The sequence below is a fragment of the Protopterus annectens genome, chromosome 14.part0 (genome assembly GCF_019279795.1).
Source record: "Protopterus annectens isolate FY-2018-M chromosome 14.part0, PAN1.0, whole genome shotgun sequence".
NCBI classification, from domain to species: domain Eukaryota; kingdom Metazoa; phylum Chordata; order Ceratodontiformes; family Protopteridae; genus Protopterus; species Protopterus annectens.
Window position 1 is genome coordinate 1,080,385,910 of NC_056748.1, and position 25,734 is coordinate 1,080,411,643.

Consider the following 25,734-nt stretch of genomic DNA (forward strand, 5'->3'; position numbering starts at 1 on the left):
AAATGTCTGAATCTGCTGTCCTTGAGGCACCCTCGGCTGCATGTGAGATAATTCTCATAGAGGAATTTGAAATAGATTGAAGGGTAGCCAACTGAGAGGCTACAGATTGAGTCTCAGCAGTAGTGGCACCCAAAAGGGATTTTGAAAGCTTCTTGACCAAATCCCTTTGCAGTCTCATACAATGTGCCAAATAATTCAGCGAGCTGAGAGCAAAGGTCGCTGAAGCATAGACACGCATCCCAAACCTGTCCATCCCCTAGACTCCCTGTTAGTGGGATGGACAGAAGAACTTTGCTCAGCAAGTTCCTTCTTGGTGGCCTCTGCCATGACCATAGCAAAAACGGGCAAACCCCTTACTCCAAAATTCTTTCCTGACCGGTGAAGCCAGAATCTGATTTGATCTCTTAGGGATTGCCTCATCTGTGTCAGGTTCCTTCTACACCTGTCTAAAAACTAAATCAATGAGCTCACTGGTGGTCGGAATAACCCAGGATGTAAATGGGCCAGCTCCAAAAGCTTCCAGAAATACTGATTCCTCTGGTGAACAGTTGCTGGATGACCAATCACCTCTCTGCTTAAGGATCTCAAGAATGTCTCCAAATGAGATGCCTTCTGGAGGTGATCATGGGGACCCTTATCCTTCATCAAAGTCTGTACCCGCTGTGACTGACTCTTGTGAAGAGTCCAAGTCCCAGCTCTTACACTTCCTCTTCTGAGGGACTTACTTAGTGGGATGTTCCGGTGAAGTGTCAGAAGAGATTGCAAGACCCTGTTGGGTGGTCTAGAGGCCTTGGGCTGGCTGTCCCTGAGCCATAGAATGATGTGGCTCTAAAGCCCAGAGACATCTAGGAACAAGACTGGAGATCCAAAGGGACTGGATCCATCGTTCTGTTGGAACAGAGAACACCCTCTTCACTACCTCGAAGGCAGATCACTCTGGACAGAAAGAAGACAGCGGCTTTGAGAAGGCATGCTTCAGAACCACTGCCTCCCTCTGCCCCAAGAGCACCCCCCCCCCAAGGTGGAAGTTGAAGCTGAGCTATCCAATGACAAAGCTCTAAGGGGCAGAGACAGCTCTGAAAACCTCACAGTCAATGTCAACCTCTCGGATCTGACAGGCAGCTTTGTCACCAAGAGTCACCTGGAGCTGAAGAAGTCGGAGCCAGTGTGCTCACAGAAGTCTTCGGCTCTCAGCCAGACTGACCAGGAAGGTTTGGATCCAAGGACTCAAACAACTGGTGGCATCATAGAAGGAACAGATAATGGTGATGCAACAGACGGATGGACTCCCTGACCCGAGGGAGTAGGAGCTGGGAGATCATCCATCCGTAATTGTGCCGAGAGGTATATCCTCATCATTCTGTCCACATTTTCCTCATTCAGACTCCTGGAAGAATGAGATGAGGCAAGGGACAGTGACCTGGAACAACATCTCTCCAGGAAGGGAGAGGGAACTCTAGAAGACAATGGATCCAATGTCGAAGAATATCCTGTTCTTGGTAGTATCTTTGGATCTGAAGAGCTTGGATTCAAAGATTTTTTCATCGGATCTGAAGGAAAGTGGACTTGAGCAGATTTCAGATCTGGTCTTGTTTTTTTCCTTTGGATGTTCTGAAGATGGAGTTGAAGAAGTAGATGGTCTTAAAGACTTAGTCAAGATCGCCGTAATTTTAGTTTTGGGGGAATTGAGTCCCAGAGATAGCCTCTCCGAATGAAGATGGAAGCAATCCCTTTAAAATTTGGTTTTTTTTTCTATCAGCTACGTCTTTAGGATTGAAATCTTTTTGAAGATGTTGAGGGCCTAAATAATAACTATATAAAGTATGCGAAACTGAAAGTGATAGTTTATATCCACACTTTAGACATTTCTTGAAAAGGATGAAAGTTTTTTTTTATCTAAACATAAGAAATAGGAAGGGGAAAGCCAGCAATGGTATGAAGAACTAAACAAGCACATATCTCAATTATAGCTCAAGAGCACAGACTGACCATGTCTTTTGTAAAAGCGGCTAATGAGATCTGAGGTATATTAGGGGTTGGTGCTTTATGGGTAAGGGAGAAGTTCAAGAGCTGTTTGGTGGCCACCCACAAGCTTTAGTTACAGCCGAGTCAGATCTGAGGATTGGATCCAAATTCAACAGTTGAGGACAGAATGAAAATTGACATAATCAGATCTGATTTTTCCTCACATGAAGAAATTGCAACTAAAGAATTCCTCATATTTTCATAATTAGTCAGAACAAACCTTAACATGTGAGCCTGACAATTCAAAATTCTAAAAATGTAATAGGAAATTCACTCCGGGGATCACTTCTGTGGTTCTGCTTGACAGGGCACCGGAAAATAATTTTCTTGGGTGGTGAAAGCCAGGGTACCTTTTTGGCTAGGCTTGTATAGGCCCTAGGGCCAATAGCCTAGTACCTACCTATGAACCTATAAATCAAAGTTGCAGGCTAACTGCCCTCAAGGACCATTTTAAACCCAGACAATAATCCAAGTTCAGAATCTAACTGTGTACGTTGTGTCTGTGAGACGAAGATCTTAACCGCTATGCTAAACCCACCCTCCTCATTATGCTAAAGCCACTCTCCTTCTCATCTTTATTAGAAAGAGTAGTATTAGAATTAACTAAATGTTTAGCAGCAGAGGGATATTATAATTAATTAAATGTTTAGCAGCAGAGGGATTAACTAAAGTTATAGCTCCTGAATCAGGTTTGGGAATAGTGTATAAAAACCTAAAGACTGAGGAACTTTAAACATCTTATCTGCCATTTTAGGGGCAGCTGGCTGATTGCCAGGAAGACTGCATGCAGTAGCACACACATCCTCCAATCCTGAAAGAACTGTTCTGGAAATTCCTTCTTTACAACCCATAGTATTTTCTGAGGGACTGAGAAACCACAGTGTTCTCCCACTAAAAACACTGGCCCATTCCAGAAATAGTCTCAGAGAAAGACCCCCCCCCAGGAGACTCAGTAACGGAGCTCTTCTCTGACTCAGAATCAGCAATTTGAGGGGGCACCCTATATCTGCCCCTTCATCCTTCTGTTCAGATTCAGAAGCTTGAATCTCTTCAGGAAAGGAGGTATCCCTCTTTTGTTTACCAAAAACTACTGTATAAGAAGGATTAACAGCCTGAATTAAACCCTTAGCCAGACCAAGCAAGCTACTCTTGTCTAAGGACATTTGAGGAGTAGATGCAAGCTTAGTTTTTGGTTTCTTTTTGACAGGAAAAATGGGATCAGCAGTGTTATTAATGGCAGCAGTAGGTTCCCTAGGGATGAGCATAACATTCTGACCAAACAGTGAAACCTTCCCTGTTCCCCCTCCCAGGATCAACAAGAGTGGTTTTCTATTGCTCCCTGAGGGGACCTCAACAGCCACGGAGGACATGGCTAACCCGTGGTCCATAGTGGCTGTAGGTGCTACATCAGACTGACCCTGGGTAAGATGAGCGGTCTGAGGTAAAACTAATGGCCATCGCAAAGTCACTCACCTCCAGTCAAACCAAATTGCTAGCCAGCTGTGATAGCAAAGGCTGTTTGCTTAACTTTTTTTCTTTTTTGTGGCTGGAAGAAGGACAGACAGATTTGTTCCATGGTCGAACTGAAAATGATGACTCTTTCCCTGTGAAAACAAGCTGCAAATGCTGGGAGAAACTAAACATCGTCAAAAGTCACTTTTTCATAGATAAATACAGTAAAAGCACTTTAAAATACTATGCCAGTGCCAAAAAGCAAAATAAACACAATTTCTCCACAGACAAATGTTTTTCAGCTACTTTAAACAACTTCTAAACTGACAGAAAAACAGAGCTCCCATTTAATAGTACAGTACAGTCTGATGACACTCACTTAAAATACAATCTCCTAGATTTAAAATAATTTTCCTGAAGATAAAGAACTATTGAATGGAAGATTTTAAAGTATTAAAAATAAAGAAGAAATACTGAATGGAAGTTTTTTTCCCCTAAAGGTAATGTATCTGCCCAGCAAAGAAATGGCACAAACTGACTGTCAATCCTCAAAAGCCTCCGAGGAGCATATTCTTTGGATGCAGTAAACTTATGAAGTGCTTGGCACCCACACTTGTATTTTATTCAGCTCAGCCCATGCTGCCAGACATTTTGGGTGCATGTAAGGTGCCTTGAAGCTCTGGAATTTGTCCAGCTATTATATCCTTGGTAGGATATAGCCCAAACGGCTAAGGCTACTGCAGCAGTGATCCATTTGCTGAACATATATAGTCTTCCTCTTAGGTGATGCTATTTGTATAAATATAATGTTTAGTGAAATCTGAAAGAATGACTGAAAGAAATGAACATCTGTCTGACATTCCAACAACAAAAGTAAAGCATTCTTGTGTGTCATAGTGGTGTCTCAGATTAGATTAGTGGATGGCCAGAGTGCAACTATTATGAATAAAACTGAGATGAGCAAAGCTTGCTCTTTTTGGGGTCTCAGGAAAAGGGATCGTCATCTCCATGTCAGGGCCCTGCAGAGAAATGACAAGAACACAGTTCACGGTTATTTCAAAGTGCGAGGGTCAACAGTAGCCATATGTTGTGTATGCATTGAATCATGTGATTATCCAGAAATGTCAATGCACACTGAAGGAGAAAATTAGTAAGTAGATCAAAAAGTCCTGGCCCATGTTTATCAGAGCCATAGGTTTTTGGGTGGGAATGCAGATGGATGAACTGTAAGGACTGCGCCACTAACATGAGACAAAAAAAACTACACACTGAATAGAGAGTATTTCAAAAAATGTGAAAAGTTAATTCTGTAGTAGAAACTCTCAGTGTTGCATTTCACAGTGCAACACCATGTCATAGCAGAATACTGGAGAATTATAAAAAAAACTGACATGGTTAAGCCATTCCCAGTATTACTATGAACTGCTTTAGCAGTTTCTTTAAATGGAAAATAAGAGCTCTTTAAATTGCTATAAAGGAAGCATTTTTCTTGAAAGTTATGTCTGGAAAGTCATTTCAAATTGACTCATGCACTACTGGGTTCATACATAAATATTAGGCTATCTGTTTTTAGCTATTACAAGCCTAGCCAGTAAGCAGAGATTAGAATCAAACCCTGTATCTTGTATCTGGGAGGTAAAGACCTTAGTTATTATGCCAGCCCTGCACCCCCTGCAAAATGGAATGTCAGAACAAGAACAATAAATACCGTGAGTGTAGCAGATTTCTTATGCTGCTGTTGTGTGACTTTTAAGTCGAACATTTCAGGTTTCTCCTCCGTTTCTTCGTTGTTTTCTTGCTTCATTAGCAGTATGTTGGCCTCTTCCTAAAACAAAGAAGAAATATTGAGAAAATAATGACTGGCTAAGCAGTGTAAAGGCAAAACACTGTGAACATTGAACCCTCCTGGACATGGGAAATCATCACAAAATTGGGTACTGATTAGTATCTCTACTGTATTACACTAGGTTGCAATGGCTAGGCTTAAAATGACCTTGGATTCAATAGCCTAATACCCTCCTATGATCCTATGAACAAACTGGACTTCCCTGGAATATGCATTGCTATATTAGAAAGCAGTGAGAGGATATCAACCATTGCCACACTCTTGTGGTCTCATAATGGATACGATCAGGTTCCTCTCAGTTTGTTGATGTACCAGATGACTGCCTGGATAGAAATCACATCGAGGTGGGGGAGAGTACTAAAGGCCTGCAATGTTAGGAGGACTGCTGTCAACTCCAAAATATTGATGTGAAGACTGGTCCTGACTGACCATGTACCTTGGACCATCATTCTCAGGTAATGCCCCCCACCCAAATTGGGAATAATAGGTGGTCATTGTGGTTTGGAGAAAGGGAAGATTGAAAAGACATCCTTGCCAAAGATGTGGTGACTCCAACCACCACTGGATATGGGTTCTACAAACCTTCATTAAAGATACTTAGAAAGACATGGGTTGCTGTCTTATCAACCACTGGAGTGTAAATAGTCCACTGTAGAACACTCATGTAGAACCTGGCCAGGGGAACTGGGGTGATCAAAGCTGATCTGGACTCTAGAAGAAGGAGAATCATTTTTGCTGGTGGCTTCAGACAGCTCCAGATGGCCAAGAATTGATGATGAATAGATGTAATCCTTTATGAGGAAGCTATGCAATTTGGAGCTTTGTGTCCAACTGAAGTCCTATGAACTATAAAGACTGAGTTGGGTGAAGTTTGGACTTTGTTAAATTCACTGTAGTGTTTAGCTCTAAGCACAGGAGGAGCAAGCAGTCCCCAGCTTGGATGAGTAGAACCCTGGTAGGAACAGTGATAAGCCAGTTGTTGAAATAAAGGTAATGCCCAAAACCCCTGCAGTCAGAGAGGAGTTTGCACTACTGACATACATTTGGTGAACACCTCAGGGGCTATAGTGAGAATGAAGGGCAGAGCTCGGGATCGAACATGACTGGCTCCCAGCAGGAAGCAAAGATACTTCCTGGAGTGTTTGTCCATCTTTTTATGGTAGTACACATCCTAAAGATCTGCCGAGCACATCCAGTCATCCTCCCTCAGAAAAGGAAGACAAGACTCTACCATGACAATCTGGAATTTTGTTTTTTACAAATTTGCTCAAGTAACTTGGTCTTAAGTCCCACTTTTTCTTTAGCGCTAAAAAGAACCTTGTGTAAATTTCAGGTCCTATTTGCTCTGGATGGACCTCTTGGATAACTTGATTGTTTAGAAGCTTCTTTATTTCTGAAGTGGCTGCCTCCCTTTGAGAGGGTAGATCATCAGGAAGCCTATTTTGGGCTAAAGAGGGAGTGTATAAGGGAATGAAGTTGCCTCTGGTTATGATCCTCTGCAACCACTTGTCTTTAGTGATGGAGGTCCAGACTGTTGGGTACAAAGATTAGCCTCTCCCAACTGTGCTACCAGTGTACAGCAGTTAGTCAGCTGTTCAGGAGCACTGAAAAGGTCTCTCAGAGAAATGACTTCTGAATCTCTAATTTTATGGACCACCTCCTTTGTCCCTACGGTGACTTCCATTATAAGGGTGATCACCCTGCTATTGGGGGGGGGGGGGGGGGTGGCTGTCTCCAGAAATGTCAGGTGAAAATCCCTGGAATTTGTGGAACAAAATTTTCTTGCTTCCCTTTTGATTTTTGGAAAGGGTCCCCCTGACGAGTGTAAAATTTGATCCGTATGGCAGAAAGGTCTTTACCTTCTTTTTCACTTCTACATATTGTGTCCTTCACTTTAGGACCAAAGAGTGTTCATCCGTCATAAGGGCTATTCACAAATAAAATCTTAATATTCCATGAAGTTGCACAGTCACATCCAAGCAAGTCTCTTGATGGCGAAGTCTGTGCGGTCTGCTCCACTTGCACCCTCCATGGCAGAGATAAGGCACATACAGACATTAGACAAGGGCTGGAGAGTAGCTAGCTGCACATCACTGGATCTTCTTTGAATCATAGGCAAGGTCCCTGGGTGAGGTTTGGAGAGCTTCTTGGTCAAATCTCTCTGAAAATGTGTAATGTGCCAAATAATTCAATGCCCTCACCAAGAAGGTAGATGAGGTGCAGACTTACTTCCCAAATCTGTCCAGCGCATGAAACTCCCTGTTCAGTGGATGAACACAGGAACGTTCTTCTACTAGTTCCTTTCTGATCACTGCCATGGAATCCACAGCTAGGACCCTGCTCCAATTGGGAACTATCCTTAGGAGCGATGATGAACTTATCTGGTTTCTTAGGGATGGGTTTAGCTGTGTCCATCCCTTCATGTCCATTTACACATAAGGTCTACCATCTGGTCCATTGGTGAAATTAATCAAGAAGACGACCGGCCAGGATTAAAAGCCTTGCTAAAAACTGAGTCTTCTGGAGAAAGAGGCTGGGAAGACCATCTCCCTTTCTGTTTAAACAGTTCAAGGATTTCTTTGAATGAAATGTCCTCAAGGGAGGGATCTGTGGCAGCCTTCTTCTTCATTAAAGTTAGTATCGGTGGTGACACATGTATGCTTCCTGTACCTCCTCAGTAGGATGGCCTGTGGAGGACTCAGAAGTAGAAGTGGTCTCTTCCCTATGAGCCTGTGCAAGACTTTTGGTTTCTGGCTGTCCTGATGGAGAAGAAGAGTAAGATCTGGATCCTGGGAGAGCCTTTAGGGTAGGGATGCATCCAAACTTGAGGAGGTAGTCATCTTTCTTGAATTTGAATGAGAGAGTGTTCTCAAAAGCCAAGCTCATTATAGGTCTGGGAAGCTGAGCCTTAGCAGTCAAAGTCTACAAAAAATATTTGCCTGGAAATATCTGAATAAGTCTTTTATTACACCTCTTATAATGAGTAAAATTGAAAAAAAAAAAGACGTAAACTGTTGGAGATGTAATAAGCAACTAAATGCTGATTGGTCTCATATGTTCTTTCAATGTACTGAATTAAAGAACTTTTGGGAAGATATAAATGCTTCTATGCAGGCAATATTTACAGATAACTTTACTTTATCTAAATCTTTGATATTATTTAATACACCAGTACCGGCCTGTATAAAAGCATCTAATTACCCACTGATTTGGTCTATATTATCTATAGCTAGAAAGATAAACACAAGGAATTGGAAAATACAATCCTCTCTATCACTACAAGAATTTAAAAGTCTTCTTAATGAAGTTTGCTGTTTAGAGAAACTGACCATCAAGCATAGATCTTCAAGGAATACTTCTACTTATAGCAGTTGGAACAAAGTTTATGAATTACTACAAAAATAGTTTAATATTCCAGTAAATTATATTTATATATGAATTATTGTAGTTATCACATGATCTATGGTGAGCAATTTTGTATGTAGTTAAACCTGTTCAGTTTTGTATTTGATCATTTTCTTGTCACATGATTTAAAATGGTTCATTCTTTAAATGCATACTGTCTATTCAACAGTACTTCTAATAAAATTGTTTTTAAAAAAAGAAGAGTAAGATCTGGATCCTGGGAGGGCCTTTAGGGGAGGGATGCATCCAAACTTGAGCAGGTAGTCATCTTTCTTGAATGACAGTGCGCTCTCAAAAACCAAGCACATTATGGGTCTGGGAAGCTGAGCCTTAGCAGTCAAAGTCTACAAAGGAGGCGCAACTCCAGATACGATATGGCTTGGATCTGAGGTTGACATCAAAGTGGACTTGTCTAATGCCAAAGGTTCTAGACTGAGGAATGGTTTAGAAGACCTTGTTTTAAAAAAAAAAGTTGTGTACTCACCATAATATTCAATGTGTGTTGTCCATCTTGCCTTCATTCTTGCTAAGGTTGGGTTTGGATCTGACTTGGCCTTATATACAAGCTTGAGCTCTCCCACTAGCTCATGGCTAAACCTATCCCATCATGCACCAGGAGAGCTCAGAAGATCTTGTTTGAAGCTATAAAAGGGAATATAAATTAAAGGTAGCTTAATACCTTATAGAGCAATCAAGAGCATCAGAGATCGCCAATAGCCAATTGTATCCACTCTGTCTTCCAGGAGCAAAAGGCTGGGGAAAAGGAGGGTGAGATGTAAGAATAAAGGTGAGACAGACAGCACACATGGAACGTTATGGTCAGTATATAATGTCTTTATATGTTGTTGTCCTATCTCGCCTTCATTCTTACTAAGGTTGGGACAGTGTCACTAGCACTATCTTTCTTGGGTGGCGAAGGGAGAATATTCTTCAGAATCATGGAACCAAAGGAGGCCCTGTTCCTGGAGGACAAATTGACTTTGTAATGAATGATAAAGGTATGTGGTGTTGCCCAAATTACTGCAGCACAAATGGTATCAATAGGCAGTCTAGCCCGAAAGGCGGAACAGGCTGCAATGGCTCTTGTAGAATGGCCTTTTATTTTGTGGGAAAGCTCTTTGTTCTGAGATTTATAAACAAAGGTGATACAATCTGAGAGTGTCACTTTGGTAACTGGAGCACCTTTCTTTGAATCTGCAAAGGACATGAATAGTTGGTCATATTTTCTGAAGTCCTTAGTCCTATGTAAGTAGAAGTGTAATTGTCTATGCACAACCAGTTAACATGTATTCCGCCCTATTCCCGTAATTTGGAAAAAATACTGGTAGCTCTATGGAGTGGTTCAAATTAGATTCTGTACATACTTTGGGTAAAAAGGAAGGGTTTGTTTGTAAGGAGACCCTGCCTCTGTGGAAAAGCATGTAGGGGGCTTTATTGACGAGGCTTGCAGCTCTAAGTAACTGCTATCAGAATAGTTTTCCAAGTCAAAAATTTGAGTTCACAGGATGATGCTGGCTCAAACGGGAAGGAAAATTAAACAGGATAAAACAAAATTCAAGTCCCATAGTGCAGGAAGGTCTGTAATAGGTGGTCTTAATAACAAGGTACCTTTAAGAAAGGCTTTGCATAGTCTGTGACACATAATACTGAGGCCTGATTCACCTAAATGGAAATTGGATATTGCTGCTAGATGAACTCTAATGATAGCTGCAGCTGTGCCTTCATTGAATAGTTTTGCCAAGAATTCTAAGATGGAATATACTGGGGCAGAAAACGGGTCAATATTATTATTGGAAAATGTTTCAATATTATTACTGGAAGCCCACAAAGAGAATCTTTTCCACTTGCTTTTATATATCTTTCTCATTGAAGCCTTATTAGAAGAAATTCAGATGTGCTTTACTAATGAAGAAAAGTTAGGGAGCCTGGCTATGGGTAGAATCAGAGCAGCCAAACTGTCAACTTGAGAGTTTGAATGGAGGAATGGAGCGTTCCTGATGCACGAGGTCTGGAACTGGGTCCAGAATCCAAGGGTCCTCCTGGAGATGAGGCCACTGGAGGTTGAACCAGATTTGATAAGGTCAGTATGGGGCGATGACTATCAAGTCCCTTCCCAAGTAATTGGCTTTCTGAAGAACTTTGGGTATCAACAGAAAGGGAGGAAAAGTGTAAAGGAGACCCGAGGAATAATCGTGTACAAGTGCATCCCTTGATGACTCCCCCGGATTGGGGGGGGGGGGTCAGGGCAAAGTAGCTGCTGCATTTGGCATTCATGGATGTGGCAAAAAGGTCGCAGCAAGGCTGGCCCCCCTTTTCTGCCACATCCTGTTTTAGGGACCACTTGTAAAGCATCAGAATCATTCTGCTGAGTTTGTCTGTAATCACGTTGGATTTCCCTGGGTGTGCACTACTATCAAGAAGCATTGGGTGGAGGTTGCTCAGTGCTATACTCTCAGGGCCTCCGACAAAGTGGGTAAGATATGGTTCTTCCTTGTTTGTTTACGTACCATGCAACTGACATGTTGTCTGTTTGTATTGCAGTAGTTCCCAGCAGAAGAAAGTACTGGAATGCTTGTAATGCTAAAAGCACCACTCTAATCTCTAGGACATTGATGTGCAAATGGGCCTCGTGATCCTGCCAAGTGCCTTGGACTGTCTTTCCCAGATAATGCCCCCCCACCCTATCTAAGAAACATCCATAGTCACTGTGGCTAATGGTTGGGGAAGTACAAAGGGTCGACCTAGCATCACATGAGTGGCAAAGCCACTAACGAAGTTCTTTCTTGCAAGATTCCATTATCAATATCTTGTGGGACATGGGCAGTTCTTGCATTGACCACTGAGTGGACAGTAGCCACTGGAGAGTTCTCATATGCAGACGTGCTAATGGAACCAAGGTTAGTGCTGCTGCCATGGTCCCCAAGACTTTTAGCACTTTCCTTGCTTGTGCTTTTTTCTTGGAAAGAAGGTTTGAAACTTGACGTTGTAGAACTTGTACCCTCTATGGAGGAAGTTTGGCCATCATGTTTGTTGTATCTAATTCTGCTCCTATAAAAACAATACACTGAGATGGCAGCAAGGCAGATTTCTCGTAGTTTATTGCGATTCCTAGGTGAGCGCAGAGCTGTAAGGTGGTGTCTCTCGCTTTCCTTAGTAGATACTTGGTGGTGGCCGTTATGAGCCAGTCGTCTAAATATGGAAACACTCGGAATCCTAAATATCTCAAGTGATCCGCAACTACTGCTATACACTTGGTGAACACTCTGGGGGTTGTAGTGAGGTCAAAGGGCAGAGCTCAAAACTGGTAGTGGCTGGCTCCCAGCCAAAAGCACAAGTTTCTCCTGGATCACCTGCCCACTTTTTTGTGGTAGTACGCATCCTGAAGGTCTATCAAGCACATCCAATTGTCTTTTCCCACAAAGGGAAGTACTGACTGCAGTGCTACCATCTGGAACTTGGACTTTCTTACAGATTTGTTTAGGTTGTTGAGATCCACAATTGGTCTCCAGTCCCCTGTTTTCTTTGGAAATAAAAAGAATCTTGAGTATGTTCCAGATCCTATTTGGTCTGCGAGGACTGTTTGGATGACTCTTTTGTCTAGCAACTTTTGAATTTCTAGAGTTGCTTGTTGCCTTTGACTGGGTGAAATGTCTGGGACTTTTTTTAGGTTTGGTATGGAGAAGGAAAAGGGTATGGAGTAACCTCTGGATAAGATGCTTCGTACCTACTTGTCTTTTGCTATTGTTAGCCAGGCTTTTCGGAACAAAGATAAGTGGCCCCCAACTACCTCCAGAGATGGACAGGAGGGCCTTCCTTCAGGAGCACTGAAAAGGCTTACAAGGGAAGGATTCCCAGTCACCCTGATTCTGTGGACCCCCCCTGCTGTGTGGTCGGCATCTTCCATTACAACTTTCCCTTCTGCCCCTGGGGGAAGAATCACAACGTTTGTCCTGGAAAGCTCTCTGGGATTTTCAAAACCACATCTTCCGACTTCATTTTTGACCTTTGAGTTAAGGTCTGGTAGGTAGGGAAAAGTGGACTCTGAGAGAGTCTTTCCTTCTTGCTCACACCTGGTAAGTGTGTCCTTGACTTTAGACCCGAACAGAGACAAGCCATCGAATGGGGCATTCACAAAGGAAGATTTAAAGGGCTCCACAAAGTCACACAAGCGCATTCAGGAATGTCTCCTTAGGGAAATTCCTGAGCCTGTTGCCCTGCTTGTTCCATCCGCTGCATAAGAAACCAACCTCAAGCAGGAGTTGACCACTGAATTTAAGGTGGAGAGCTGGGAAGAAACCTTCTCTGACACCCCATCAGCTACTGAACCTTGAAAAATTTCTCCTAACTCTTTCAGGAGATCCCTCTGTAGTCTAGTAAAGTGAGTAAAGGAATTCAGCGATCTAAGAGCAAATGTCACTGAAGAAATGTGCTTTCCATATCTGTCCATCATACAAGACTCCTTGTTCAGTGGATGGACAGAAGAAGACGTCTCTGAGAGTTCCTTCTTGGTGGCTGTCGCCGCCACCACCACAGCATCTACTGGGACTCCGTTAATTAAGACATTTTTGTCTGATGGTGAGGTGATGAACTTATTTGGCCTTCGAGGAACAGGTTCCACTGAATCTGAAGACTCCCATGCTTTCTGAAAACTAAGTCCATAAGTTCATCAAAAGGCGGAGACACCCAAGTGGAGAAAGGGGAAGATCCAAAAGCCTTCAGGTACACAGACTCCTCTGCTGATGGGTTGGTGGGTTTCCTACTGCCTCACTGTAAGTATTTCCAAGATGTCTCTAAAGGAGACAGCATCAGGAGGTGACCATGGGGATCCTTTGGCTTCATTGAGGTCTGTATCCAAAGTGACAGATTCCTGTGGGGAGACTAAATTCTTCCTCTTGCATAACCTCTTCCAAGGGACCTCTTCAGGGGGGTACTCTAGGGAGGTTTCGGAAGAGTGGGGGGCACCGTGTAGTGCGTCCTGAGGCCTAGGATCTCCGTGTCCCTGTGGATGCAAGGGTATAGAAGCAGACATCAGTGCCTTTGGGGAAGAAAGTCCAGAGATGAGAGTGGAGCTGTATGTGGAGTATGCACTCTCCTCAAAAGCACCCACCCCGGTCCGAGGAAACCTCTAGTTCCCAAGGGTGTCTGGTTCAAGCAGACACTAACATTCGCACCTGATGCCCCTGTCCAAGAGGGACACAGGATGAACCTCCAGGGTAAATTTCCAGTTACCCATCCAATCATCCAAATTACATAGGGCCAATGAGGGAGAACAGAAGTAACAAGAGAAGGAACAGCTACAGGCTGAATAAAATCTGCCTATATTAAATCATAACAACTCTGTTGGGACTCTGACATATTTTTTTCATTTTCTACTGATATGACATTAATTCTGTATCAGTATCAAGGAGAAAAACGTCTTCAGATGAGTAATCTGAAGAAAAACTTAGTTCACAGTCAGATCCATCCATTCTCTGAAGTATGACGTTGAGAAACACAGTAGAATCCGAATAGGAGAGAGAGAAAATATTTTCTTCTTTTTTAAATGAAGGAAAGACTTAGAATGTAAAGATGGAAAGGCTTTAAATAAACTTTAAGCAAAATCCAGCCAATCCTACTTTCCATAGGTGATGGTAACCCAGGTGAAAAAATGCCTAATTTTATGTTTCCCTTTTTGAGGGAGAACCTCGAGAAAAAGATCACCATTAAGAATGGTTCTTTCCCCAGGAATCAAGCTCCTTAGAGTGATTCTGCAAAGGAACATCCATTCCCTCCTCCGATGCTGTCAAGAGTGGTTCTCCTTTTCCTGAAGCATACAGCCAAACAGTCACAGTGGGAGTGCCTGCCTCTTGGTCCTTAGTGGCTTCCTAAGGAGCAGCACCACAGGGATTCAGAAAAACTGATATGGCCACAGTGGAGTCACTTACCCATGACTGAGGTGAACTGGAAGCCTGAGTCAAGACTGAAGCCTTCTTTATTTTTCTCTTCTTGTGGACAAGGGAGGGAATGACTGAAGAGCTGGGACCCAAGTCCATGTCTCTACCAAAAAAGTGTGTGACAAGTGGATAGCAAAGCCTAAGATTAGCGAGCCTCTCTCCTGACCAAAAAATCAAGTTATGAAGTAAAATTCTAAAACCACTTGTCCTACCTCCCAGCAACAAATTTGACAGTAAAATTAAACTTTTCCTTACAAAAAATGGTAGAACTGGAAGTTACTTATCTGCCCAGCTTTGAAGAAGAGTTAGCTGACCATCAATCCCTTAAAGCTACATCAGCGATCACTCTGACAGCAAGAAAGTTCTGAGAGTTTGGAACTCTAACCACTGACTTTATATCACTTTTTTAGTTCTACAGTGGTTAGAGTGCCTGGAAGGTGCCTTAAAGTTTAGAAGCTGTCCAGTCATCCAGTTCTTGGCAGGATATGTGGCAAATCACTTAGGCTACTGCAGCAGAGATCTAATGCTAAACATGTATGACTTTTTAGAAAATGGGCTTGTACGTGGAGAATGAGCTATTCCCACTGGACACATACTGTTCCAAAGGGGGAATTAATGACTGGCAAGGCTTAGTATTACAAAGAGGACCTATTCCAGCACAAAATCCATCTGCTAAGACTCAGTCTTTGTTCTGCAAACACCATTTCCTTTCCTTTTCCCTCGCTAACCACAACTGCTAATAAAAAGAAGTTTTATCTTACCATAACGTTCCATCTGTGTTGTAGATCTTTATTCATTCCTTGCTGTTAGGACTTTGGTTCCATTCTCGGAACTGACACGGCCGTTTCCAAGCTCGTGCCAGTCAAAAACTCTCAGCTAAGATCTACCCATAATGACCCTCTCACAGTGTCTTCAGATCGAGTTTTCCCACCCTTATATTACAGAGATAATAAAAGAGACAGTAAGAGGCTCTCTCTGAGAAAATACCTTACCTAGGAGATCCTAAAATCCACCAGGAGTCCAGGCAGGGGGGAGGAGAGTGGGAATTAATGAATGAATAAAGATCTACAACACAGATGGACCATTATGGTAAGATAAAACTTCTTTATCTGATGATGAGGTGTGCCACGTAGAAGGATTTCCTTACTGATTTCCTGATTATCAAAGGAGAGGCTACTGTCCACCTGGGTCCCAAGGTCTCATCACACATTCGGCATTAAGTATACTGCTGCCTATGTGGCAGTTCATGGGTACAGAGTTTTTACCAAAGGGGATGACAATGCACTTTTTGGCATGGAGCTTGAGGCCATGGCTCTGACACCAGGCATCTGTTTCAGTGAGGCCCTTCTGTAGGATGTCCACATCATTTGGGGACTCGACTATGGCTCCTAGTTTGCAGTCATCTGCGAACTTTGTTAGCAGTTAGCTTTGGAGCTTGAGGCCATGGCTCTGACACCAGGCATCTGTTTCAGTGAGGCCCTTCTGTAGGATGTCCACATCATTTGGGGACTCGACTATGGCTCCTAGTTTGCAGTCATCTGCGAACTTTGTTAGCCAAAGGCCTTCTGTGTTAACCTGTACTTCAGAAAAGTAGATACCAAACAGGAGAGGTCCCAGGACTGAACCCTGTGGTACTCCACTTGTCACTGGTTTGAAGTCAGATTTGGAGTCTGCAGCTTTTACAGTGTGGGTTCTGTCAGTGAGCCAGTTGGCAACCCATCTTGTGATGTAAGGATGTATACCTAGTTTAGTGAGTTTAGCTATAATTCCAGAATGGGGGATTGTGTAGAAAGCCTTGGCAAGATAGGCTGTGTGAACTACCCTACCCTCGTCTACAGCTTTGGTGACTGCCTCAAAGAAGTCGATCAGGTTCAAGAGGCATGATCTGCCTTTCACAAACCCAAACTGGGTGGGGTCCAGAGTTTGGAGGTTACCAATGTCCTTGATTATGAGTTCCATGATCATACGTTCCATGGCCTTACAGACCAAGCTCTTCAGGCTAATAGGGAGATAGTTCCTGGGATCAGTGGTGGCTCCCCCTTTGTGGAGTGGGATAACTGTTGCTGTGTGCCATTCAGTGGGCACAAAGCCTGATGTGAGGCTATGACTGAACATGGTGCTTAGGTGGGGAGCCAGTTTGTTCTGAAGTTCATGTAAAACGCAGCCTGGGATGTTGTCCGGTCTCATGGATGCTGTGTTTTTGGCTTTAGAGAGTGCAGCTTTTACCTGCGTAGTTGTGATTACAGGGACTCTGCATTCTTCCTGTATAGATATGGGCCCTTTAGGGGGTGAAAGGGGGGTAAAGTTAGCACTGAACTTATCTGCCAGGATGTTGGCAATATCAGTTGGTTCTGTAATTTTTGTGCCGTTGTGCTGCGACTCAGAGTAGATCTGGGTGTTGCCATTGAGATTCCTGACATAGCTATAGAATGCTTTGTGGTTGTCCTTAGAATCAGTGGTGATTTTGTTTTCGTTGCTAGCTTTGGAGGATCTTATAAGGGTTCTTAGCTTCTTACTGAGGCTGACCAGGGAGCTCCTACACTCATGGGAGTTTACTCTCTTTTGCAACAGTTTCTTCCTTCTGTTGTAGAGTTTGTGTATGGCAGGGGACCACCAGATGGGCTTCTTTTTTTGGAAGATAGCGTCTTGGTTCTGTTCGGGATAGTATGAACCATGCAATCATGTAAGTGCTTATAGAGTGCATTTGTATAGGATTCAGCAGTTGTAAATGTATTGTTCATCTGCATGGGTGTCAGGAAGTTCACCACTTCTGTCTTAAGAAGCATGAAGTTGGCTTTGGAGAAATTTTTTACCATGGTTTCCTTAATGGGGGGTGGGGGTGGGATGTGGATATCTAGGGTGAGTAGCTTATGGTCAGATCTGACCAATGAGGAGTTGACTTCAGGTATGGAACACTGGTCACTCATGTTGGTAATGGCTAGGTCTAGGATACTGTTGTCCCTGGGGAGAGTGTGGATAAGTTGATCCAGGGCATTGGAATTTATGAATTCTAGAAAAGGTGAGATACCAGACCTTGGGATTGATCCAGGATCCACTGGCTGTATATCAGATGAGGCCATAGGAAAGGGAACGAGACATGATGGGGCCAATAAGGGGCAATGAGGATCACTTTGCTTCTCAACCTTTGAGCTTTCTGGAGGAATTTCAGGATGAGGGGAAATGGGGGAAAGGCATACAGCAGATCCGGGGGCCAATCGTGCATCAGAGCATCCCTCAGTGACTCCCCCTGAGGGGGGATCTGGGCAAAGTAGCTTCTGCATTTCTTGCTTAGAGGGGAAGCAAACAGGTCACTGGCAGGGCCTGCCCTAATGGCGGAAGATCTGATCCACTATTACAGGACTGAGGGACCACTCGTGAGGCATCAGGATGTTCCTGCTCAGATTGTCCACAATAAGGCTGGAACTCCTGGGAATGTGCATTGCTACAAGAAAGCGGTTGAAAGCAGTTGAGATCCTGTGAGGTGGAAGGGAAGCTTGACATGATGTTGTGTCAAAGGGGGGGCTGTTGAGAGACTGAATGGCAGTACCCTGAACTGGTGGTGATTGGCTCCCAGCCAGAAGCGGAGAAATCTCAGGGAGCGCTGGTCCATCTTTGTGTGATAATAATCATCCTGCAGATCTATAAACCATATCCAGTTGTCCTTCCCAAGAAAGGGGAGAATGGACTGTACCGTGACCATCCATAATTTTTGAGGTTTTATGAATTTGTTCAGTAAGCTGAGAACCAGGATTGGTCTTCAGTCCCCTGTCTTTTTTGGCACTAAAAAGAACTTTGAGTAAAAACCGGATCCTCTCTGGTCTGGTGCGACTGGCTGGATGACTCTTTCTGTTAGCAGCTTTTTGATTTCTAAGGCTGCTACCTCCCTCTGACTGGGTGGAACATTGGGGATTCGTTTGACGGGTCTGGGAGTAAGATCGAATGGGATATGATAGCCTCTGGATATTATTCTCTGCACCCATGCATCGATAGTGATAAGTTGCCAGGCTTGTAGGTGCAGAGAAAATTGACCCCCAACTGCTTCCAGAGGAAAGCAATCAGGTCACTGCTCAGGAGCACTGGTAGGGTCGGCTGGAGAAGGACTCTCTAGTGCCCTGGTTATGCAGACCCCCTTTGCTCCAAAAGGGGCATCTTCCGGATGAGTTACCCCCTCTGCCCTGGGGGGACTGCTCACCACGAGTGTCACGAAAAGATCCTTGGGACTTTTTGAATCACAATTTTCCTCCCCTCTGGTTCCTGGAATAGGATCTCTGGGGGGTGGAAAAACATATTCCCACAGCAGACAAGGTCTTTCCATCTTTCTCATTTCCTGATAGTGTGCCTCATACTTTGGGACCAAAGAGTGAAGATATGTCAACATGCGTGTTGATGAAGGAAGATTTAAAGGGGTCTGCGAAATCACACAAACGCATCCAAGAATGGCATCTCATGACAATGCCTGATGCGGCTGCTCGAGCTGCCCCCTTGGTGGTGTGAGATATCAAGCGCATCGAGGAGTTCAAGATAGATTCCAGGGTAGCCAGCTGCGAGGCAACAGTGTCACGCACCTTATCAGGCAGTACCCCCACCAAAGAGGTAGACATTTAAGAAATTAGGTCTCTTTGGAGGCGAGTGAAGTGTGCCAGATAGTTCAGCGATCAAATGGTAAAGGTCGCTGAAGCATAGGTCTGCTTCCCTAGTCTGTCCATAGCCCGAGACTTCCTGTTTGGGGGATGAATACTGGAACTATCTTCTGCCAGTTCCCACTTGGTGGCCGCTGCCATGACCATGGAATCAGCTATCAACTCCTTGGACCAATTGGGCTGGTCTTCGGGGGTGGATAAAATGTTGTCTTGCCTCCAGAGGACAGGTTCTATGTTGTCCGGGGCCTTTAAGGCACTTTGCACAATCAGTTTTACAAGCTCATTCACAGGTGGGGTCACTCAGGAAGTAGATGGCCAAGCATGGAAGGCCTGCAAGAACACCAATTCCTCTGAAGAAGGGTTAGAGAACTTCCAGTCTCCCCTCTGCTTGAGGATCTCGAGAATGTCTCCAAATGAGATGTCTTCTGGGGGGAGACTGTGGGGACCCTTCTCCCTCATCGCAATCGGTGTCCTCAGTGATAGAGTCCTCAGGGGAATCAAGGTGCTTCCTCTTGCACCGTTTCTTCCAGGATGTCTCCCCAGTGGGATCTTCTGAGGAGTACTCCGAAGAAAGGGTCCCTTTCAAAGGAAGGTCTTGTGGCTCCAGTGCTTGGGATCCTAGAGTACAGGGTTGGGACAACTGCATGCTAGAGGGGAGTTCTGGTGTCGATGCCATTGGTGCTGACTGCAAGCCTGTTGAGGCAAGGACCCTCTCCATCACTTGGAAAGCAGGCCTGTCTGAGGAGGGTTGGGAGCCTGGAACTGAGAAGGACAACCTCGGAACTGGGGTCACATCCCACCCTGAGGAGCTCGCCTGCAGATGAAGAGCTACAAGAGAACTGGTAGCTGTCAGTGGAGCCGTGGCCACAGACAGCGCCAGCAATAAAATAGGTGCCGAACTAGGACTCACTGTGCTGATAGCCCAATCACTGCTCCGAGAGTGCACTGGTTCCAATGGAGCCAATGCGCCAAGAGTAATAGGTACCGACAGAGGAATCTTTGCAGACAGAGCCGAGACAGTATGCACGGGGGTGGTCATCGGTACCAAAGTCTCTGAGGCCTGGGAAGAGGCCGGAGGAGGATATAATGGTGAGTATGCCATGAAAGGTTCCATTCCTAAGGGGATGGAAGACCTAGTAGGGGTGGGCAATCCTGTAGCTGCCAGAAGCTGGTCCACAACCTGCACTACATCTTGTTCTGAAAGGCTCCTGGTGGATCTGTAGGAGGCCACTAAAGAAGAGTCAGGTCTTTCAAGAAAGGGGCTAAATTGGTGCCCTGAAAAAGGGTCATAAGTTAGAGAATATCTGGTTCTGAGAAGGTGTTCAACCTTTGGAACCGACGGGGTCATTGTCTGTGGAGCCATATAAGCTATCGGCACAGTGGCCGGGAATGGTGCCAAAGTGGGTATGGCAGTCAATGCTGGTGTCAAGACCACGGATGACACCAAGGACGATGGTTCTGAAGCTGGTACTGTAACAGAAGTCAAAATTAGGGATGGCACCGAGGGAGAAGACATAGAGCCTGGTGCCGAGGTTGTCTATGCCGAAGATGCCAGAGAAGCTTGGTGTCGACTCAGTTCTGAAAAGAATGGAGATGTAGGAACTGAGTGACCCAATTTCTCTTTGTGTTTTTTAGTATTAGGAGGTGGTGAGACCTCCGTCCCAGACAGAGCCTCCAAAAAAGCGTTTTCATTAAACTTTTCAATATCAATTTGTTTTTGCGCTCAGCTAGAGTGCGATTACTGAAACTGGAACATATATCACACAAGGCATTTATATGGTCAACGCCCAAACAATAAATGGACCGAGCATGACCGTCTGAGTTGGGCATCTTACACCCACACGTATTGCACTGCTTAAACCCCAATTTAGCTTTTTCAGACATAATGACACCACACTAATCTAAGCTGACAAGGTAAACAGTCAAAAAACAACAACAGCAGAGTTAGAGAAAAGTTTATCTATATATATATATATATATATATATATATATATATATATATATATATATATATATAAAGAGAAGAGTACCAACAATGGTACTTAGAAATACCACAAGTGGTAAGAAAGAGGGCCTACCAAAGGTAGGAGAGTGGGACAGTACCAATGATGGTATAAAAGTAACTACCAAAGGTAGAGGGTAGGAAATAGAACAAGTAGAGGATTCTATAGACGAGAGAAGAAAATTAGCGAAAAACTGACTAAAAGGTAAGGTATTGAGAGAAATTTACACAAAACTCTAAACTTAGCTTTGAGAGACAAGGCTTGGCACATCTGACGAGGAACGGGGCAAACGAGATCTGGAGAGACTATGATAGGGGCATTATGGGTAGGTCTTAGCTGAGAGGTTTTTGCTGACGTGAGCTTGGAAACAGCCATGTTGGTTCCGAGGAAGGAAGGAACCTAAATCCTATCAGTAAGGAATGAATAAAGATTTACAACATCAGATGATATGGTTAGCAACCAGGACAAAATATAATTAAAAATAAATGAATAAAAATAACAGAATTAAAACAAGTAGCTGAAGCAGCTATTTCCTTTCCCCTTTTCTAACCAGAACTCTAAAAAAAACAGTTAACTAGTCAAAGTGTGTGTGTGGGGAGGGGGGTAAACCTAACAGCAAGCAACTGTGTGTATGTTCCTTCATTCGTCTGTGCAGTAACTAAAATGCCTTGGACTACATCTAATAACACCCATTTAAAATACATTATGCTGGCTGTAAGCTATATCTGCTTCCTCTGTCACAGGGTTCGATTCCCTCAGCTTTCATTTGCCTGCTGCGTGACACTGACTACGTCACGTAACCAGACAGCTCCTTAATGGTCTCCTAAACTGCATGCCTAGTCTATATCTATGAACAATTGCCATTCCAGAATGCTTTTGTCCTGTGAAGATAGAATATCAGCTGTCTGTTACCATGTAGGATGCGAAGAATATAGTTTCCTTAGTTAGAAGGGTTATGGAAGAAAACATGCATATGTATAGGTTGTGTATCCAGAGAAACATCTAATTTTCTAAAGAACCTGCAGGACCTGATTTTTCTGAGCTATGACACAGAGCTGAAATTGCCTAGACATAGTAAGGCCTTGCAGAGTCTAATTACGATGGCTGCCAAAAAGCAATAACTAGAAAATGGAAATCAAAGTCCAAACCAACTTTACTAGAAGTAACAAAGATAGTAACAGAGATAAAACAACTGGCACTTGGATCTTTACAAGAGGGTAGGTGCAAATTACTAAGGAAAAAATGGGAAATGTGGGACCACTACATGCAGAGGAGGAACAATGTTTAAAAAGAAGGCAGGATCTGAACGAGCTATGTAATGGTTGACTGACAATGACTGGATATATTAAAAGGGATGTATGTCTGCAGCTACAGTTGTGCTAGCACAGTCTGTAAGGTATAATGTTTGCAACTGAGATTGTGCTGCTACAATTTATTTTCATGTATATAAATGTAAGACTGCCTGTGTTACACATGATAATTTAATAAAGATGTTTCTTGTAAAAAATAAAAAAGGGGGAGCTATGGAAGTGGGACTATCAGATGTATCTATGATCCTATTAAGGACTTAGTTTTTTAGGTGATTTGTTTTTTGTGTTATCTTTCCCATTCGTTCCTCACTGATGGACCAGAGTTCTCGGCTACTTGGTTCCCAGGGAGATCGTCACAGAAGGATATTCTGGAGGATGGCAGAACCATAAGTTGCCATATCCCTGGAAAAAAATATCCAGTTTATTATGAGCAATAAAGGTGTGGGCCTTGGACAAAGTTTTAGTAGAACAAATGTCATTGATTAATGTCCTAGACAAAAAAGCAGAAGAAGTAGATCTAGCTCTTGTTGAACGTGCTTTTCAAAAGTTCTGGTAAAGTCAACTTGAGAAATGCAGCTAGTCAACCATCTTAGTAAGATAACTTGACACAGCCTGAACCAGCTTAGGTCTCATTCTGTAGAGGTAGAAATGCAATTGTCTAAGTACAGCTAACAGATGAAGCATATATTCCCCCTTACTAGTGAACTTATGTAAGAAAAAAAGTTATGTACTTACCATAAAGTTCCATCTATGTTGTCCATTTTCATTCTTCATCAACTGTTGGGCTAAGACCAGACTCGGTCACTTTTTCCAGCTTTTGGAACACTGAAACTCTCGAGCTCCTCCCTTACCCATAATACTCCAGACAGCTAGCATACCTCAGATTGCTAATGCTACCCTTAAGCCTGTATGCACAATGTAATGAAGGGTGAAACAGCATCTAGAGCTCAAATAAAGGAATATTCGTTCCTTCAGCGTCTTTCAATCCTTCCAAAAGTCAAATTTGAGGGGGTTGGAGGGAGGGGAAGCTGAGGAAGAATGAAAATGGATAACATAGATGGAAAGTTATGGTGGGTTCATAACTTTTATTATCTGATGTTGCCATTTTCATTCATTCCTCATCTGTTCTGATAGAGTCCACAGCTACCTATATCCCAAGATGACTCCAGGGAAGGATATTCCTGAGCACCGCTGAGCCAAAGGCTGCTCTTCCTCTAGAGACCAGATCCAATTTGCAATGAGCAATAAAGGTATGAGGATTAGACCAAGTTATGGCTGCACAAATACCAGCCAATAAAGATCTAGATAAAAAGGCTAAAAAGGTTGCCACAGACCTGGTGGATTGAGAATGTAGTGGTTTTTGTAAAGACATATCCAAGTTTTCATAAACAAAAGTAATAGAATCAGTTAACCATTTAGCCAAAGTCAATTTAGAAACTCTTCTTCTTCTTCTTTCAGCTGCTCCCGTTAGGGGTAATCACAGCAGATCATCTGTTTCCATTTCTTACTGTCCTCTGGTTTGCCTAATTTTGATTCCAAAAAAGAAACAAATAACTGTTCTGATTTTCTTAAATTCCTGGTTCAATGTAGGTAAAACCGTAATAGTCTGTAAACATCCAAAAAGTGTAACATATACTCTCCTTTGCTGGAAAAATTTGGAAACAAAACTCGAAGGCTGATAACCTGATCAGTACTGGATTCTGACACCTTAGGAAGTAAGGAGTGGCTGGTTCTTAAAAATACCCTATCCTTATGAAAAAATAAGGAGGGTTGGAAGACAGGGCCTGAAGTTCTGAAACTCTTCTAGCAGAAGCAATTGCCACTAAAAAGACAGTTTTTCATATCAAAAATTTTATTTCACACTTTGCTGATGGCTCCAATGACAACTGTGCCAATGATATTAAAACAATATTTAAATCCCATAGATTAGGGTGAGATCTTTTAACAAAGGTCTAAGAAGAAAAGTCCCTCTTAGAAAGCTTTACAAAGTCTGGAAGAAGTGAAAGATGAATTATTTATTCCTATGTGAAAACTGGAAATGGCAGCTAATTGTACTTTTACAGTAGAAGAGCTAGCACCTTCATTGAAAAATGTAGCTAAAAATTCAAGAACTTTAGGAACCATCTGAAAAGGGATCAATGTCTTTTTGCTGCACCCACAAAACAAATCTCTTCCATTTACTTCTGTAAGGTATTCTAGTGGAAGCTTTATGGGAGGATAAAGAATATGATGGACAGGGGATGAGAGCCTGGGCTGTCTAGCAATCAACAGAAGTGGGGAAACCATGTAGTTAACTTTAGGCCTGGAATGTCCAGATGTATCATGTGTGTTGGATGAGACAGAAGGTCTGGAATTGGATCCAAAATCCATGGGGGTGGAGGGCAAGCAGATGACTAACTCAAAAAACAAGCTATGCTGGTGGAATCACAAAATCAATCGGGTGTATAACAGGAGGAAGAAAATCATGGCAAAAATTAGTAGGTGCAGCACCCAGCAGGATAAAAGCTCTCGCATTAAACTAAACAAACAACGCAGAGGACAAATAAAGTCTACCAAAGCCAAATTTTTGGTAGGTTTGGCCTCCCAGGCCAAGGCAATCCCAAAGCATTCTTTAGCTATGTCCGCAACCTCAAAGGCAATACACAATTGTGGGCAGAGCTTATTGTAAATGGAGCCACCTATACTGAGGCAGAAGCTATAGCAAACCTCCTGGCTGATAAATTCAGCTCCAACTTTACTCTTCTCTCTCCCTCAACCTTCCCTCAGGAAATATCATCAAATATAACTCCCCCTACTATCATCAGGGAACAAGTCCTTAATGCTCGCTCTAACACCAAGAGTACTGCATCAATGGGCCCGGACAATATCCCATAATGCCTTCTAAATAGCATGAAACATGACCTATCAGAGCCTCAGGAATTACTATTTAACTGCAGCTTCCAAACAGGCTTCATGCCTGTCATCTCTCTGCACAAAGGTGGGCCATCTACAGACCCTGGAAACTACAGGCCCATAAGTCACACTAGTCTTATATGTAAAGCCATGGAAAGAATTATCATGGAGAAGGTCAACAGAAATAATAACCCTCCAGACACTGGACCCAACCCAGTTTGGTTTCAC

General features: G+C 43.3%; 1 protein-coding gene across 1 annotated transcript in view; it reads right to left on the reverse strand.

The window, feature by feature from the left end:
• Window positions 1–25,734, reverse strand: part of CFAP46 (cilia and flagella associated protein 46) — a 3,596,153-nt gene that overhangs the window by 1,010,825 nt on the left and 2,559,594 nt on the right. Inside the window, exon 45 of the mRNA XM_044056880.1 lies at window positions 5,186–5,302. Within this exon, the coding sequence (XP_043912815.1) occupies window positions 5,186–5,302 (117 nt within the window). The remainder of the gene's footprint in view (window positions 1–5,185; window positions 5,303–25,734) is intronic.